The sequence below is a fragment of the Cavia porcellus genome, unplaced genomic scaffold, assembly GCF_034190915.1.
Source record: "Cavia porcellus strain 051 isolate PalLab524CR breed Dunkin Hartley unplaced genomic scaffold, mCavPor4.1 scaffold_27, whole genome shotgun sequence".
NCBI lineage: Eukaryota > Metazoa > Chordata > Mammalia > Rodentia > Caviidae > Cavia > Cavia porcellus.
Genome location: NW_026947510.1, coordinates 16,607,236 through 16,624,867, shown reverse-complemented (window position 1 = coordinate 16,624,867; position 17,632 = coordinate 16,607,236). Strand labels below are relative to the sequence as shown.

The following is a 17,632-nucleotide window of genomic DNA, read 5'->3' as shown; positions in this document are numbered from 1 at the left end:
TAGTTTATATGATAGTTTACATTGTTGCTTCAAGGCAGCAATATGGTGGCAGATGGGTGTAGTTCTGCAGAGGAATAGGCAAGGGACCATAAATACAGCACCTAAGGCCATGCCTCCATGACCCACGCAAACACATCCACACACAGGAGAGTGCCATACTAATCTGCTAGATGTTTCTTAAACCAATGAAGTTGACAAATCAGGACTAACGATCATGTGGTGTAATTGTTCCTGCTTGAGGGTAGGTAATCTTACCATGAGGTGGCCTGCAAGATTCTGCTTCTCCTGAAATCTGAGGCGTCTGGAGATTTAAGACAATGGCTTAAATCCCCCAAGCATTGTTTCTGAGGGCTGTGGAAGTGAATGCTGGAATAGCTGGCAGTGAAGTATTCCTGGAAACTTTAAAAATTAGTTACCCTTATTTTGGTGCCCTCAGTCTTGAAGGGGTATGCCACAGGCTAGGTAAATTTAGGACTCATTAACCTTGTTTTGCCTTTTCCTAATGACTGGTATTCCTATTTGCAGAGCTGAACAGTAATCTGAACAAATGTTAAGGTAAGAAGAGAGGCAAACATTGAGTTTCCTTGTCTCCTTTGTGCCTGTCTTCTGCCCACTGAGAGCACCAGCATCCGCATCAACTGAATGCTTGTTACAAACTGCAAACTCTAGGGCCTCATCCCAGACTTCCTACATCAAAACTCTGGAAATGCATGCCCAGAAATCTATCCTTTTAACAAGCAATTTCAAAGACTGCGACAGCTGCCAAAGTTTGGGAACAACTGATAGAGAGATAGAAAATGAATTTTCTTTGAGATTTGAAGTTATTATCTTTGAAGTTATTATCCAGGGACCGCCCTCAGCCCTGTGCTAGGAAGAATGAGACGATTTAAATAAAAGCAGAGACTTGTGGAGATGTCAGAGAAAAGACAGGCTTGATACAAAACCTGAGGACCTAGCTCCTGTAGCTTTGTCTGTCTGACTCTGTGAGCCAACCGAAGTCCCACCTAGCAACACAGATCAAGAGATTCCCACCCCTTCCTTCTTTCCTTCCTTCTTCCCACCCTCTTTCCTCTTTGTTTCTCTGAAGCCAGACTGAATGAGTCTCTGGCATTTGTGATTCACGCCACATGCCACCTTAAGAAGCAGAATGACCGTGACCTTCCTTCATCAGCCATCTACAGTGGCAATGCAAGCGGGACAAAGCACAGCTATTGGGGCCTTGTAATCACCGGCTCTGGTTTAAATATACTTTGACTCCTCCAAATCTCATGGTAAAAATCTGATTGCCATATAATGGTTTTGAGATATGGGACTTTTGAGAGATGATGAAGTCTTAAGGACTAATGCCTTCTCAAATGAGGTAAATAAAAGAAATATAGAAAAAAGACAAGAAAAATGGAATTTGAAAATTGTACTTCTAAAAAAAATGCAGCTTCAGGACGTAATCAAAATTATCCAAGGTTACAAGGCCTTTTTTCACGATTAAGCCTTTTTCCTTCAGGAAATGCACCCCAAAATTCTTGAGAGATAACAATATGCCTGTAAATCAGGCCCTTGCCTTTCTCCTATAAAATAAGACAGTGCTTTTCTTGATATTATGAATTCATCAATTCCACAGACTCTCAGCCCCAGCTGTAGGGTCTCACCCTAGAGTGTGAGCATGCTCAAGGCAGGGCTGCCTTGTTGACTCTGCCTAATAACTCTGCCAATGCTTCTCACTGCAGAGTTCTGCAGTTCCTCTCCATGACAAATCAAGAACCTATCCCATGGGCAGGAGGAGGGGAGAAGGTTTTCTTCTCCTCTTTGGGGGGGACCTTGTTGGTCCCTGTTGTGTCATAAAAAGATGGATTAACTTTAATGAGATGGAACGAGTTATGATCAGAAAGGCTGTTATGAAGGGAACCACCTCTCACATTTTGCTTCTTCCGAACACATGCCACTTGCCCTCCCAACTTCTTATGAAGCAGCACAGAACCCTCTCCAGATGCAGCCGCTAATTTTTGACTTGTCGGTCCCCAGAACTGTGAGCTAAAATAAACCTCATTTGTTCATAAATTGCCCAGTTGCAGGTATTGTTATAGCAACAGAAAAGTAGGACATGGCTTTCTCGAAAGGTTCTCAGAATTCTGTTTCCTCCAGTTCATCTGTTGGTACACATTTGACATATTGACACACACAAGAATCAAATTTAGTCAGTTTACTTCATCTCGATATGTCCACTTTGATGAGCACACCCACGTTCATTCTTCCCTAAAGAGTCCATGAACTTTCATCATATCCCTTCTTAGTCACCTTCTCTCTCCTAATCTAAATTTCATAGAGTATTTGCTTAGTCATTGAGTGGAACTAACAAGATGTTGCCAAAGCTCAAAGTTCCTAAAACTAACTGACTATTCAAACCCCTGGGGGAGACTTCCAAATACCCACAGTAATGCATATGCCTCACTCCAGACCCAGTGTCCCAATTCAGGAAAGACTGAATCGTGAGGGTGTCAACCTCAGTAATGGGTAGATCTATTGACGGGTACATAAATGAACAGGCTATTAGGAGGTGAGTCATGGGCATATGACCTTGGGGACTATGTCATGCCCCCCTCCTTGTTACTGGCTTTCTCACTCTCTCTACTGCCTTACTGCTGAGATGAGCAGTTTTCTGTTGACATGCTCCTCAGCTATAATTTTTCTGCCTCACCACAAGCCTAAAAGCAATGAATTCGATAACCTTGGACTAAAACTTCTGAAACCTAAGCCAAAACAAACCTTTCCACCTTTAAGGCATTCTGTACCTTTAAGGTATTTTGTAATAGCAATGTGACAGGTTTCAAGGCCATATATATATAAATACCCTGATGGAAGTGGGAATCCTTATCTATACAGTTTTGCATTGTCCTAAAAGGTATGTTTTCTTAACACCAAGAATTTCATCAGGTGCTTCTAACAGGGCAATATGAAACATGAATATTCAGTTTTTTTCTAGGAAACCAGAATACATCATACCAAATCTTTGATATGGATTATTTTGAGCTGATTATTTAGCAAAATAGTGGACACAGCAGCAGATCTGAGGACAGAGCATAAGTTCCCCTTCTGTAAGGGGGATTTACTTTGTGAGGGAACTCTCCCTGTGTATGGGTTTCTCCCTTTCTATACCTGGAAGAGAAGTATGAGTCAGTCACAACAGACTATTAGCAACGGAGAAAAAACAGACTTAAATCTACATAGCAAAGCTTGCCCTTATTCATTATATTTTTCCTGGTCAATTTCCCATACCTTGCTTCCTCGCCCAGAATTCCCAACCCTGTTCTTCTTTATTGGTATATAAATCTAAATTCTAAACAGCCTTTGAATTATTGGGTACTCTGATGTACTACATTTGTGACACACATGTTAATGAACTCAGTTTGTTTTTCTGTTTGTCTATCTTTTGTTACAGAGAATCTACTAAAAATGTAGAATGATAAAAGGAAAAATAATATTCCTCTCCTACCATAACAAACCTGAAGCTGAATTTTCATTTAAAAAATTATAAATGAAGTCCTCCTTGACAATGAAAAGCATCAATATGGAAAGGTAGAAAGTATGATTATTCAATCCCTGGGACAAAAACGAAAGAAAGGAAAGCAAACACAATTGTTGTAGTCAGGATTTACAGGGAAAAGACTTAATGCAGGAGCCATAATTCATAGGATTATTTTATAATATTCACCCAAGCAAATGAAACAGAATGCCAGAAACCTATCCACACACTAGAGACCCAGAATCTGGCTGAGGGCCTGAATCCTGAATCCCACAGTAATGTCCTGCATGAATCCAGTTGAAGACCCAGAGCCCATGGCAATGTCTCATACAAGTCTGTATCAAGGATCTGGCAAGGCCCAAATATCAGCAGTGGAAGCTAGACAGTCTGCACAGCAGGATGAAGGATCTGTGCCAGCAGGCTGAGGGATCCTCACTGAAGCCAGGAAGTGACACTTAAGGAAAGGACCAGAGAGATCCCCTGAAAAGAACTGCAGCCATTCTCAGTGACAGCGAGGTCCTGAGCTCCTCTGATGATGAAAACAGCTGCATTTATATCAGGAATACCAGTGTGACAAGCTTCTCCATGAGAATCAACAGCACATCTTCCTCCCCTTCAGTTCTACTTTTTATGTTGTTGGCAACAAGGTTTAGGTGGGTCTTCCATACCTGGCACCACACTGATTCACTTCAGCTGGGTGTTACAAGTTGCCCAGTAGGTAATCCACCACAATGATATAATATAAAATGGTAACTTTTTGGCATATGCGTTGTAAAAGAGAGAAACAATAGAATTTTCTTCAACCCTCCTAAATCTATCATTGTGACAGGTTCCAGTAACAACAGTAACAGAAAAAGCAAGCATGTGCATCAGTAGATGCAGGGACATCAGGCAGGAGAAAAATAACTGTTTTGTTCTGGTTTTTTGGCAGACTTAGGACTGAACTCACAATAATCTCTTGCATGCTAAACATGTACTTTACCATGGAGCTACATCCCCATCAAAAAAAGTATCCACTCTGAACACACTTTTGGGCAGGCATGGCAGTACATGCCTGTAATCACAGCATTTGGAGGCTGAGGCAGGAGGATTGCTGCAAGAACAGCCTAGGCTACATAGTGAGTTCAAGCTAGAACTATATAGCAAGACACTGCCTCAATCAATCAATTAATAAAATTTTGATTTTTTAGGCAAATTGATTACCAAGTACTGAAATGAATTAATATCAGTGTTTTCAGAGGACTTACAATTTTCAAATTGTAAATAGTTTTGATATTAAATATCTCTGCAAAAATATCAAGAGAAAATATCATTATAAATAAGTACATCAGTTCTATTAAGGTTATACAATGCTTATCTAATAGTTAATACTAAACAATAATCTTATGTCCCAGTAAGCATAAAACTGCAAGCTATAATCAAGGTTCACAATGAACGAGCTCAAGAACTACACTCCAAAATACGATGCTTGGAAATGAGGGTACTTGAGAAATCGGAACTATAGGCCAGGCCCTCTCTGAGCACCCTGTCACCTATCCAGAGATGGATCCTTCAGGAGGAAGTTAAGTTTGGAGATCCCACCAACTATACTGAGTTAATCCTCCAGATGCTGACACCTCCCAACACCATCATCTGTCCCCCTGAGAGCTGCTTCCAGAAACCTTTCAGTACCTGAGAGACTTGTTATCTACACATCAAGACAACCTTTATTCACCATGCATATCCTCTTCCTCTCACCTTACTCAGCCCCGCCCCCTATATAGCAATAACCTATTTCTCCCTGTAGCTCCAAAATTCTGTATGAGTGTAAATCATTTCAGTGAGTGTAAATCATTCCTAACGTCCATGTTGTGTGGGACTCTTGCTTATATAAATAACTCATTATGTATTCCTTGTTAATCTGTCTAGGACCGTTTAATTCACAGCCAAGTCAAGAAATCTACAAGGATGGAAAGAAGCTCCATTGTTTGTTCCCCTTCAAATGCATATAAACCAGCTAGTATTGCAAATCCATAACATTTATTGGGTATTAATTCCATGTCCTATGGTTTTATATATATATATATTACGTGCTTATATACATTGTATTATTGTGAGTGTAATCCTTAATCCTCTGGAATGGATATAATAACTAAGCAGGGTTAAAGAGGTTAACCAACTTACCTAAGAGCATGCTTGTAGTAAGTACTTCAACCATAATTGCAACATGACTCTAAAAAAATCTCTCTCATAAGCAAAATACTTCATGACCACAATGTGATCATTACATCCTCTAACTGGTAAACACCTATTGCCAATATAGCTTGTGAGTTTATGTAGTATTTAGCATAGTACCTGCTATCTTCCAGACTATTTTGTTGGATGAATACTTACTTCCTATTGTCCACAAAGAATTTTCCTAAATTATTTAGTTTATTATTGTAATTGTCCCTTAAATCCTTCTCACCTACCGTGTTAGTCAGCTTTCAGCTATTAGGACAAATTGTTTGAGAGTATCAGTTTAAAAGGAGAAAAGGCTGATTTTGGCTCGTGGTTTTAGAGGTCTTAGTCCATGGTTAATTGCCTCTGTTTGGGGCGTGGGCTGTGACAAGGCAGAATGCCATGGCCAGGAGCACGTGCAAGAGCAAAGCTGCTGATCCAGCAAGAGAAGAGAGAGACAGAAAGGGGCTGGGTTCCCAATATGTCCTCGAAGAACACATCCCTCAGTGGCCTAAATTCTTCTACTAGGCCTTCACCTCTTAGTTTCTATCACCCTTGAAGAGTATCAACCTAAGAAACAAGCCTTCAATACACAGTCTTCTGGGTGACATTTAAGACTCAAAGCATTTACACCTGGATAAAATGAGACAAACTGAACAGTGTATTAGTACTTGGCTCTTGCTTCTCCAGGGTTTACACAGACCACCAACTTGTTCTTGTGACAATACATTGCTGCAGTGTTGTATTTATGTCAATAACTTACTTTATAGCAATTACTTTTAATAGGTTTCTGTAAGGATATGTTTTCAAGATGACTGTCCTTGTCCTTTCTGTCTAGCAGAACTTTACTGACCAATCCTTTGCTTGTTCTGATGCATTTATGACTCCTACTAATTTTAATTTCACATCATTAAATCCTAAATACACCCTTTACATGGAGCCTCTCACTCACTAGGTACCCATTTCTCTCTCTTTTTTTCTTTCTTTGTCTTTCTCTTTCTTTTTTGGAGGAGTTGAAGTGAAATTTAATTATTTTATTTATTTAGTCAATTAGTTAAAATTAGTGTATTTATACATATTAGAGATCACATAATATTAAGTAGAGCAGACATATAACAACTATTGTAAAAGAAAACTAAGTAGAACAATGCAAAAGAAGAAAATTAGAAAATTTACAAAAACCTAAAAGGAAAAAGGGTTTTGTATTCTTCTTTCTAAAGAAAACTAGGACTTGTGGTGAACATCAGGTTTTCAAGATATTTCTGATACACTCAAGAACAATTAAGAATGGAAAGGAAATAGAAAAATAGCAGCCTTCTCAAAACATGGAAGGTTCAGCATAGGTACACATTTAATCCATTAAAAAACGCTGTGCAGGAACTGATAAGGAACCCTAAATTATGGCAACAGCTCATTGTCCTTTTATATTTCTGTCAGGAGAGGAAAAAAGTTAATGTACTTTAGTCACTACATTCCAAGGTAGTTCAAGTCACTAATGCCCAAGTTTTTCTTTGCAAAAATACTTTATTCTTTTTTTTTTTTTCAGTATGAGGGATTGCACTCAGGACCCTTCCACCGAGCTACATCTCCAGCTCTTTTTAAATTCTTTATTTATTTTGAGACAGGATCTTGCTATATTGCCCTAGGCTGTGCTTCACTTATAATCCTGGAGTTAGAGCCCAACCTGGGCAGTTTAGTAACTAAACCAGATTCTGTCATAATTTTTCTTTTCTTTTTGAGACAAAGCCTCAGGCTATGCAGTTCAGGCTAACGCTGAGCTCACTTTGTAAGCCAGGCTGGTCTAGAACTTGCAAGAATCCTCCTGCCTCAGCCTCTCGAGTGCTAGGATTACAGGCATGTGCCATTACACCAGCTTATCTCAAATTTTTAAAACATAATAAAAAGAGATGAGGGTAGAGTTCAGTCAAAATTTCTAACTGACCTTCATTTCCTATAAAGGAGATTTGGAAAAGATTGCTATTTTTCTACCAGAATTCACTTACCCTTTGCCTCAAGAGGCGAGTGAAGTGAAAGGCACCAGTCATAAGGAATGGGCTGTTCTCCCCTCAACAGCTAGAACTGAGCCACACTGGTATCCAGGCTTACAGCACACAGCTGTGACAGCTCCTGGAGATACAACCCAGCTTGCTCTGTTTGGAATAGTCAAATGAGACAGAAATGAACTTCAAATTATGACAGTTCTACCTAACTAACATAACTGCACTAAGTCAAAATCAATTGCCTTTTAAATCAACAGAGCCATATTTTGGCAAATTACTATAATTCTAAGTCACTATCAATAAAACAAACAGGGAATGAGAAGGAACTTTTGGATGCTGGAGAAATACTTTATATCAGAAAATTTACCTCTATCTTCTTTCTCTAAACTTCTGTATAAGCAATTAGTGAATTTCTGTTTCAGGCACCTGCTGTTTTACAGAGACAGAGGAATGTTTACAGTAAATGTAATTAAACAGCTGGGCGTGGTGGCACACATCTGTAATACCAGCACTGGGGAGGCTGATGCAGGAGGACCATACAAACTCAAGGGAGTTGAGGGCCAACCTCAACTGCATAGTGAGATCTTGTCTCAAAAATATAAAAAGAATTAGCCAAGGGTCAGATTTTTTTTAAGTGTAATTAAACAATACTCCCCTTGAGTCTACTAGTGCTTTTCAGCAAGATAGCAAGGGCAGTAAAGTGACAGCTGAGTCTGAATTTCTGACTATTCTTCCATTTAACTCTGACATTCCCTTCTTTCATTCCTATTACATCACCACCAGTATAGCTCACACTTCACTGCAAGAAACAAAAAGCAAAGGGTTTCCTGTTTGTCATCAGAAGCGAAACACTTGAGTACATCTTACAAATTAGCTGCACAGATGTTACATGACACATTGATATAAATTCTCCTCACAATTACTTACTTTGCACATGAACTTTTCATACGTTGGTAAGCTAAGAAATCAACTACAGTGCCCATCATGAAATTACTCAAATGCAAACGTCTATCCCAGTGGAGTACTTGTTTAGATTTACTCACCACTTTCAGCACGCATCACGAGGGCTTCCTCTATAGACAGGAGTAATCCCCTTGGTGTCCTCATGTGGGACTCAGACATCATCCCAGTTCCTGTCTGCTTTCTGCTTTAACTACTACAAATTATGAAAAGCACACACCCCATGGAAATAATTTGCCCTTCCTTTTTGCCAAATTGTCATTGCCTAAGTTCTACTCATCAGCATATTACTGCATGGTGCCTACTGAATCTCTTCAACCATTTTAATCATAAAAGAAAAACAAAAAACAAAACACAAAGCTTAGTCTTATGGAAAGAAAGTCCAGGATGTGGAAGACTAATTTATTCATCCATGTCAATATAACATGCACAATATAACATCCATGTCAATGTAACATACACACATAAAAGTGTTAGGGAAAGGAAATTCACAAGTGAGCTATCCTATTTGTACTGATCGTTATCTATGTGCACTGCGACTTGCGGCCTTCAGTGGAGACTGGATGGTAAATTACCCCACAATTAGCACAGCTTCATGAGCCACAACCTGAATACAAAAACGTACAAACAAAAGGAAGCCCATGGCAGGTACACACTATGAAGAGTTACAGGGCAGCGAGGGAGCGGGCACTAACCAACAACACAGCAGCTCCAGTTCTGAGGGTTAGTACAGCCTAACCACATTTGTTTACTATTAAACTACTTCATTGTACACATTCAGAAGTTAATCTGACAAATCTCCAAACAGAAGACAAAGGAGGCGGCAAAAAAGCCCTCCCACTGACCAAATCCAAAACTGAAGCACAGTAAACACAGAACATTCCAGTTCCGAATTAGAAACCAGTTTCTTATTATTTTAAGAGTTAATTCCAACAAGCATGTTTGTGGATACCTCCAGTTGAACACAGGACATCCTAATAGAGAAAGCAGATGTAAGGGAGAGGACAAGGAAACAAAGTGCAAATGTAAAGTCACAGCAAGGCAAAAACCTCTGAAGTTCAAAGGGATTGTCTCACCTCCGTGGTCTGCCAAGGCTTCACAGCAAGGGACTTACACATCATCAGAACCCTAAGGCAGTAAGATTAAACTATCGTCAGTTATTTTATAAAAGCAAATAAATTAATTCTTAAAGAACCCCATCAAAGGCAGTTATTTGTAGCAGGGTGGGGAGGTGCGTACCTGTAATCGCAGCACTCCGGGAGACTGAAACAGGAGTATTGCAAGTGTGAGCCCAGCCTGAGCAACTAGGTGGTTTTGTGAGACCCTGTCTCAAAAAAATAAGTTACTTCATTTTGTTTTCTATTTTACACATAAATCAACTGTTTGTTTAGAAATTTCAATTGTGAGCACAAGGGCTAGATAAGATTTTATTATGAGTAATCTGACAATAGTGAGTTATCACTCTGATCTTATAAACAATGGTCAGCAACTCAATTTATATCTGGAGGAAATGCACTGACCCCCCCCCCCCGCAACAGAACAGTTTTGATTTGATTCATATAACTTGTCATGGCCCTATGGACCAATGGCACAAGCATGCAGTCATTATTCCTGAACAGCAGAGCCAAAAGTGTGCTTAAAATCAGTCCAACATTTCCTTCCCATTCAGGTAACAGAGAAAACATGGCAAAACTAGGAATTGCTAAGGACTAGACCTGGAACAGATGTATACCAAGCAAACCAGAACAGGTCTCTTTGGACAAAGCGACACCTTCACAATCAGTTCAAATATTACATAATCTCTCACAATGCTTGAAAGATGATCTAAAGATAAAAGCAACACATTAACAATTTGGCTTCCAGAACTATTTTTTGACCATAACCTGCAAAACTTCAGAGTTGGACATAGGGTTATGTGCTTCACACCACCCTGGGAGCTCAATACTTCCCTGGCACCTCAATATAGTCTTTTTATAATTGCCTATTTCAGTTTAAAATGCCCAGGTATCTTGAGTGGTCAGCCCCAGCACTGTTACGGTCAAATCACTTTTTAATTTAATTTCACAACCACCCAGTAAATGTTTTCCAAAACTGACATTTCCCTCCAATTTGTTCTTTCATTTGACAATTACTGAGCAATTAATCTACTAGGTACTGGGTTGGAGCCCAAGGACTCAACAGAGAACATGTTGTCGGTACCTATTGAACTGAGTATGTTCGGATAAGAAAACTCAGCATCATCTAGCTCCACAGGATCTCTTTTAGATAGTTACAGAGCCACCAGGAAAGTTAAAACAACGAATCTAGACTTACAATTTTAGGTAGCAGGTAACAGGTCACATGACCATATTAGACCTTTGAAGTATATACTCTTGAATTTATCCAGAAGTTACCTCATTCTGTTGCTATAACTGAAATACCATAGTCTAGGTGACACATATGGACTAAGGTTTATTGATTTAGCTCTCAATTCTAGAGGCTGGGAAGTCCGAGAACATGGTGACAGTGTTCCAGGAGGGTTTTCTCCTGGCAGCACTGACAGCAGAGGACAGCACATGGCAAGACAAGACAGTTTGCTTTTATAACAAAACCACTCTCTCAATAACCCACTCACTGGTCTATGAATGTAACCCATCTCTTCTCAAAGGTCTCACCTTCAAGTACCATTAACGTGTTAGATGAAACAGGTCAGACACAGAAAGTTAAATATCGCTAGGTTCCTCCCGTGTGAGAATCTAAAATGCAAATAAGTAAGAGTAAAATGAAGGAGAGATGACAGGAAACAAAAAAGGCAGACATTTTGGAGACTGGGAAAAGGACGATGGGAACATTGGGAAGCAGGTGAAGGCCTCACAAATGATCAGTGCATGTCTTATGCATGTTCCAATTCTCCAACATGAATCAACTATTATGCATGACACACTATTTAAAAAGTGGCATTTTTAAAAATACAAATGTCATAAACACATGACTTAGGGTATTAAGTTGCCAACACACCAGTTTTGGGGAGACACACTCAAACCATAGCATCTACCAAATTATCAGATGTTTAAAGGTTTAAAAGTTTCAACCAGGCATGGTCAAGTATGTCTGTAATCCTAGCATACTGGGAGAGTGAAAGATGAGGAGCACAAGTTCAAGCCCATCCTGGGCAAATAAGTGAATTTGTGCCACCTTGCCACAAAATTTTAAAAATTTTCAAATGGTTAAGGATGTAGCTCTATGCAAAGACCCTGGGTTCAATCGCCACTATAGCAAAAGAAGATTTAAGCAAATAAATAATTAAAAAATAAAATAAAAATTAATTTTAAAATTTATTATTTTTCTTCCCTATATATGTACTGAATGTCATGTAAAATTTTGAATTCAGCTATTAAGAAAGACATGAATTACATTTAAGCAATGAGAGTATCTCTAGATCCTGTTATTTTAGTTTTTATATAAAAAATATGAAGCAAACATTTCAACATAACACTTTACCAGAGCCAAGGTAACCAATTCTGTTGTTCAAGACATCCTAAGGCATTTCCTCTCTACTCTAAAATGTGATTTCTGACCAAAGCTCTATACTTTATAAAAATTCTGCTACATCAAGTGCATTTAAAGCACATTTTAAAGGTGACAGTTACCAACTGCTATTTAATAATCATATCCGTAATACATTAAAATGAATGCCAGGTATTGCAGCACGTATCTATAATCTCAGGATTCAGGAAGCTGAGGCAGGAGGGTTTTGAGTTCAAGGTCTAGATTATACAGGAAGATCTTGTCTCAAAAATAAAATATATATATACACACATATATGTATGTTACATTGCAGAAAATGAACAAAAGTTTCAATTATTAGGTCTTCGTCAAAATGCTGAAGTCTATGCCATTTTAACTTTAAAATGGTAAACAAAAAAAGTCACATCAGTTCTTTGCATCATAGTTTTTTGATAGTTTTACTTTGCCTTGCTTGTAATACCAGGGATTGAACAAGGGCCGTGACAGTGAACTACATCCCTAACCCTTTTCTAGTTTTTTATTTTTGAGACAAGGTCCCAGGAAGTCCTTGAGTGTCCAGGCTGGGCTCAAACTTGCAATCCGCCTGCCTCAGCCTCTCAGAATGGTGGGATTACAAGAGCGTGCTCTGCTCATAGCTCTTAATCTGTTAAAACTTTAATAAATATGTTCAAGTTATTAGTATGATTTTCATACTATTTACCTGAAGACATCAATTTGGTTTACTTAAAATTCTATCCTTCTCTCATTATTACTAATTTACCTGAAGACATCAGGTCAGTTATTTACAAATTTTATTCTTGCTCTCAATGATTTCACAGGGAGTAAACACTAACAAACTCCACAGAACTCAGCATTGAATGTCTCTGTCACTGAGCTGAGTCTGTTGGCTGCTCTGCAAGGCACTGGAGGAATGAATCTGTTTAATAAATGTTTGCTAAAAGTAAGGAAGTGCTTACCACTTTCACCTCTTCAACTGCACAGGTCTTTGGCAAGCCAGTTCTATTCCTGCTAACATATAAACTATATGGTTGCAGAGAGTATTAGGTAAAAGGAATGAAAAATATTACAGTTCCTTTTCAAAAAACAAGCAATAAAAACTAATAATAGAAAAGCATCAACAAACTTACAAAGCTAGACAACTGAAAAGACATGTCGCTGTTATAGGATCTTAGAATTCATTTTACTTTAAAACATGACATTTCCAAATCTAAAACAAGGACTTGGGAATCCTAATTTGAAAATGAAACGGAGCGCAAAGAACCTATTTAAATCAATAAAAAGCTTACAGGAGCTTGTATCTAATTCACTCTATTCATTGTTGTGTAAACTGTATGTCCATTCTTTTATGTAGAGGACTTCTACATAAAAGAGTAGCCTGGTAATGCAAATAAAATAATTTTTCTTACCAAAGTACTGAAGCTATAGAGCAAATCTTTACCTGAAAATCCTGCGATCCACAATTAGTTAACGTTTAAACGCTCCACAAATTGCTTTTTCTAGATAACCAAGGGCATCCTTTCAAACACACGGTTAAACAATGACCTCAAACTTGGTAGTTTGTCTATAACCACATCTAAGTAATCCAATGAGAAGTTGCAAATCCCAACTAGTCTTTATTGTGTAATATACATACATACTCAACATTGTGCAACATACATACTCAACATTGTACAACATACATACTCAACATTGTATCTACCAATCCACTTTGTTAAGTCTTCCTCCTGCTGTAACAGAACTACCTAAGATAGTAATTTATAAACAAAATAAAGAGGCTAGAAAACCACGATTAAGAAGCCAGCAGGTTTCCTGTCTGGTAAAATAATATTTCTTACAGATGGAACCATCAACATAGGCTCCTGTGAGAACAGGAGGCTCGTTCCCTCTTGCCCATTGGTACAGCAGAGTCCTCATGACTCAATCACTTCTCCAAAGGCCTCAGCTGGTAATATTCTCACAGTGGGACTTAAACGTGGACAAAAGGGCCAAAGATACAGTTCAGTAGCACATAGCTTGTCTGGCAAGCCCAAGCCCCTGTTCCCAAGTCTGATCTCCAGTACCAAAAACAACAACAACAAAAAAATTTAGAATACTTTAAACCGTAACACATATTTTTCAACTAAATCTGGTAACAGATCTTAAAATACTTTTGTGGTCTCAAGCTGCCTAGACTAAGTAAAAAATCAGCAGGACTGCTTCACTTTCTCTTTAAAAGTACAGGCCGAGAGGAAAGCCAAAGTATGACACTGAACTAGACACTGTGCTGAGGAATACAAAACTTGCACTTCCCTCTTCATTAGCCAGTATGTAGAACTTTAATTTTAGATAACATTATAATTTAAAATAACGAGAGCCATTTCTTGAGTCACTGAGACTTACCCTTTGAAATTATGATTAACTTATCCTGTTCACATGAGCATTTAGGAAACCCTCATGATTCTGTGGCATTTTTACACGTGAAAAACTTTGTGTACATTTGAGAAAGGTTTCTACAGATAAAACAATTTAAAAACCACTCCACCCAAAGGCAGTTGTAAAAGTGTGCGTTTTATTCATTCCATCAGCTGAGAACTATTTTACAAATACAATATTGTACAAAAAAATCACAAAATGTTACAAAATAAAAAAGTACAAACGCATTACTTAATAAATATGACTAAAAGTAGATAAAGTTGAAATGAGATAAATTTTTAGATTGGAGATACTGTTTGACCCAGCAAACCATACAAGCAGTTTAGAGATATTTTTACATAAGAGGCAATCCTACTTTGCCTTTTCGAAGAATTTTAAAGGAACAGAATATTAAGACAAGATTCTCCTGCTATAAAAATGCCAGGGATGGTTCCAGGCACTTATGCTACCAGTTTTTAAATTTTTAAATTTCTTGGTTGAATTTAAGAAGCTATACAGAGCAGGAGACTTCTCTCATCACAAAATTTTACAGCATGTTAAAATTCTTTCGTAACAAAATGACAAATGTAAATGAAAACAAGAGCAACAGTCAGTCTACTCTAAACATCAACCAGAACACACGATCATCATACTGTCATCAGGAAATATCAGGTAAGACCTGGTACTGTCCCTTAAAAGAAAAAAGTCTTCCCACATCCATGCTCCTTAAGTATTTCAAGACCGATCATTTCTAGAAAAATAATTTCCAAAACAAAGCTATTTCAACAAAATGGAATGAGTCAATCATCTGGTAATATGAGTACATCAATATTCACTTGAAAAAATTTTCTAAGAATTGTGAAATTCCAATTTCAACATAAAGTAACTACTAAATCACAAGACTGCTCAAAATAATAAATTTCATAGAAAGCACTTCTCTGGATTTCTGCTTGAAAGCCGTGTCAAAATGGAACACATCATAGATGAAGGTCCAATTTTTAAAAATGTGCAAAAATACATTTTTATAGAAAATAGACTACCGGGAATGAACAAATTTATTATACTGTGAGAAATTAGCTTGCAATTTAAGTAGTGCTCATTTTATACAGCAAATTATAAATAGCAGTAGGATCACCCAGCTATCAAGAAACATCATTTAGGTGCCCAGCAACGTTCAGCTCTGAGAAGACATTCAAAGAAATGATTAAGGCATTACACCTACAGAAAAACCTACTAGGAAGTTTAAAAGTGCTATTACCCTGATTAGAGTTCATGTGATTCTCCAAACATAAATTAAGTATTTGATTTCCCCCAAAGGGTTAAGGTTTTCAGACATTTCAAGAGCATGCGTTTTGCTCAATATACATTTTGGACAGAGATATGGCCATGGATTTGGCAAGTTCTTCATCTCGTTTTCTTTGCACTTGGGTTTGTTTGCACCAACTGTCATACTCTGGGTTAGGATAGGAGTGATCGAAAACCGCATCATAGTGTCCATTACTGAGCCAGCTGAGCCAAATGCTAGGCCTTAAGGAGTCCTCGGGGCCCAGATAGTGAATCATGGTAGACACTGTGGGGCTCTCCAATCTCCCTCCAGTAGTTAAGTGTATATTCACATTCAGCATCTGCCCCATCGCCAGCAATTCCGGGTACCCGGCCCAAGCTCCGTCTTGGGCAGCCGCGACGATAAACTCCCCGACGTCGCCCTCAATCAGGGGGTTAAAATGGTCGAGATGATCGGCGATGTAGTGCACCGTCTGCTCCCGCAGCTCCCGGTGCAGGCTCTGGTCTCCGTACACGGCCTTGCTCACAGCTCGGTACAGGCAGTTGCCGTCGGGGATGATGTGGAACCGGAACTTATTCCTCTGCCGCAGGTACTTGTCCTGCCTCTCCACCTCGGCCAGGTACAGGGCCAGCTTCTCGTCCCGAGGATCCGATCTGGACACCACCACCGTATCGGTCGCACTACCCGCCGCCGCCCCGCTGCTCCGCGCGGCGGGCGCCTCGGGCTCCGGGTCAGGGCGCCGCACCGCGTGCGCGCCAGCAGGGTCGCTGCGGTCACTCCCCCGGTCCCAGGCGCGAGGGACCCGATCGGCCCGCGGCTCATCGGCCCACGATGCGGGGCCGGGCTCGGGGCTCCCCGGGGACAGCGCGGGCCCGCGGTGCTTGGAGGCGGCCAGGGCCTGGCGGTGCTCACTCAGTCGGAAGTTCCTGTCGGGGCCCTCGCGCGCCGTGTCCAGGCCGGACTCGGGACCGTCGGGTCGCAGCAGCTCGTCCAGCAGCCAGGCCGAGGAGACCCTGCGCGGAGGCGGCGGCGGCGGCGGCGGGGTGGCCGGGCCCGGGGTCAGCAGGATGCAGCGGCCGCGCGGGGCGGCGCCGGGGCCCGACTCGGGCGCGCGCAACACCAAGCGCTCGGCGCCCAGGGCCCGGACGGCGACCTGCGCCGTGGCCGTGTAGTGCGGGGGCAGCGGCGGCTTGCAGGACGCGCCGGACGAGCCGGGGGCGGCGGGCGCGGCGGCCCCGGACACCACCTCGAAGCACGAAGAGAAGGCGGGCATCTTGGCGGCGGTGGCCTCACGGGCCTCGACGGCGGCTGCGGGCAGGCGCTCTCCGGTCTCGGGCTCGGGCGCGGCGCTGGCGGCTCCGGGCGGCGGCAGGGAGACCTTGAAGGCTGCGGCTGCGGCGGCGGCGGCGGGCGGCGCGGGGGCGGCGGCCGTGGGGCCCGGGGCCCCGGTGGGGAAGTGGGTGCACACGCTGCTGTAGAGCTGCATGTCCCCGGCCGCCGCTCGGCCCTTATAGGCGCGGCGAGCCCCCGCGCAGGGACACACCCTCCGAGCCCGGGCTGCGCGCGCTGACCCGGCGCCCCGAGAATAGCGATGACCCCACGGCCGCCGGCCGCCGCGCGTCAGGAGCCGCAAATAGCGCCCGGGGCCCGGTCCAATTCCTGCTGCGCCACAGCGCGCGCGGGAGGCAGAAGGGAGCACGACACGCGCGCCGCCCGCAGGCCCGGGGCGCCTTACCCGCTGCCCCGGCTCCGGCCACCGGCCACCATCGGAGA

General features: G+C 41.2%; 1 protein-coding gene across 1 annotated transcript; it reads right to left on the bottom strand.

The window, feature by feature from the left end:
- Positions 1-14,709: 14,709 nt before the first annotated feature.
- Otud1 (OTU deubiquitinase 1) lies at positions 14,710-17,345 on the bottom strand. The gene has a single exon (XM_013145976.2). The coding sequence runs from the start codon at positions 17,343-17,345 to the stop codon at positions 15,912-15,914; it is 1,434 nt and encodes a 477-aa protein (XP_013001430.2). The 3' UTR covers positions 14,710-15,911.
- Between the last annotated feature and the right edge of the window lie 287 nt (positions 17,346-17,632).

Coding starts and splice junctions, on each gene's coding strand:
- Otud1 (XM_013145976.2), bottom strand. CDS start 17,345: ATGCAGCTCTACAGCAGCGTGTGCACCCACTTCCCCACCGGGGCCCCG.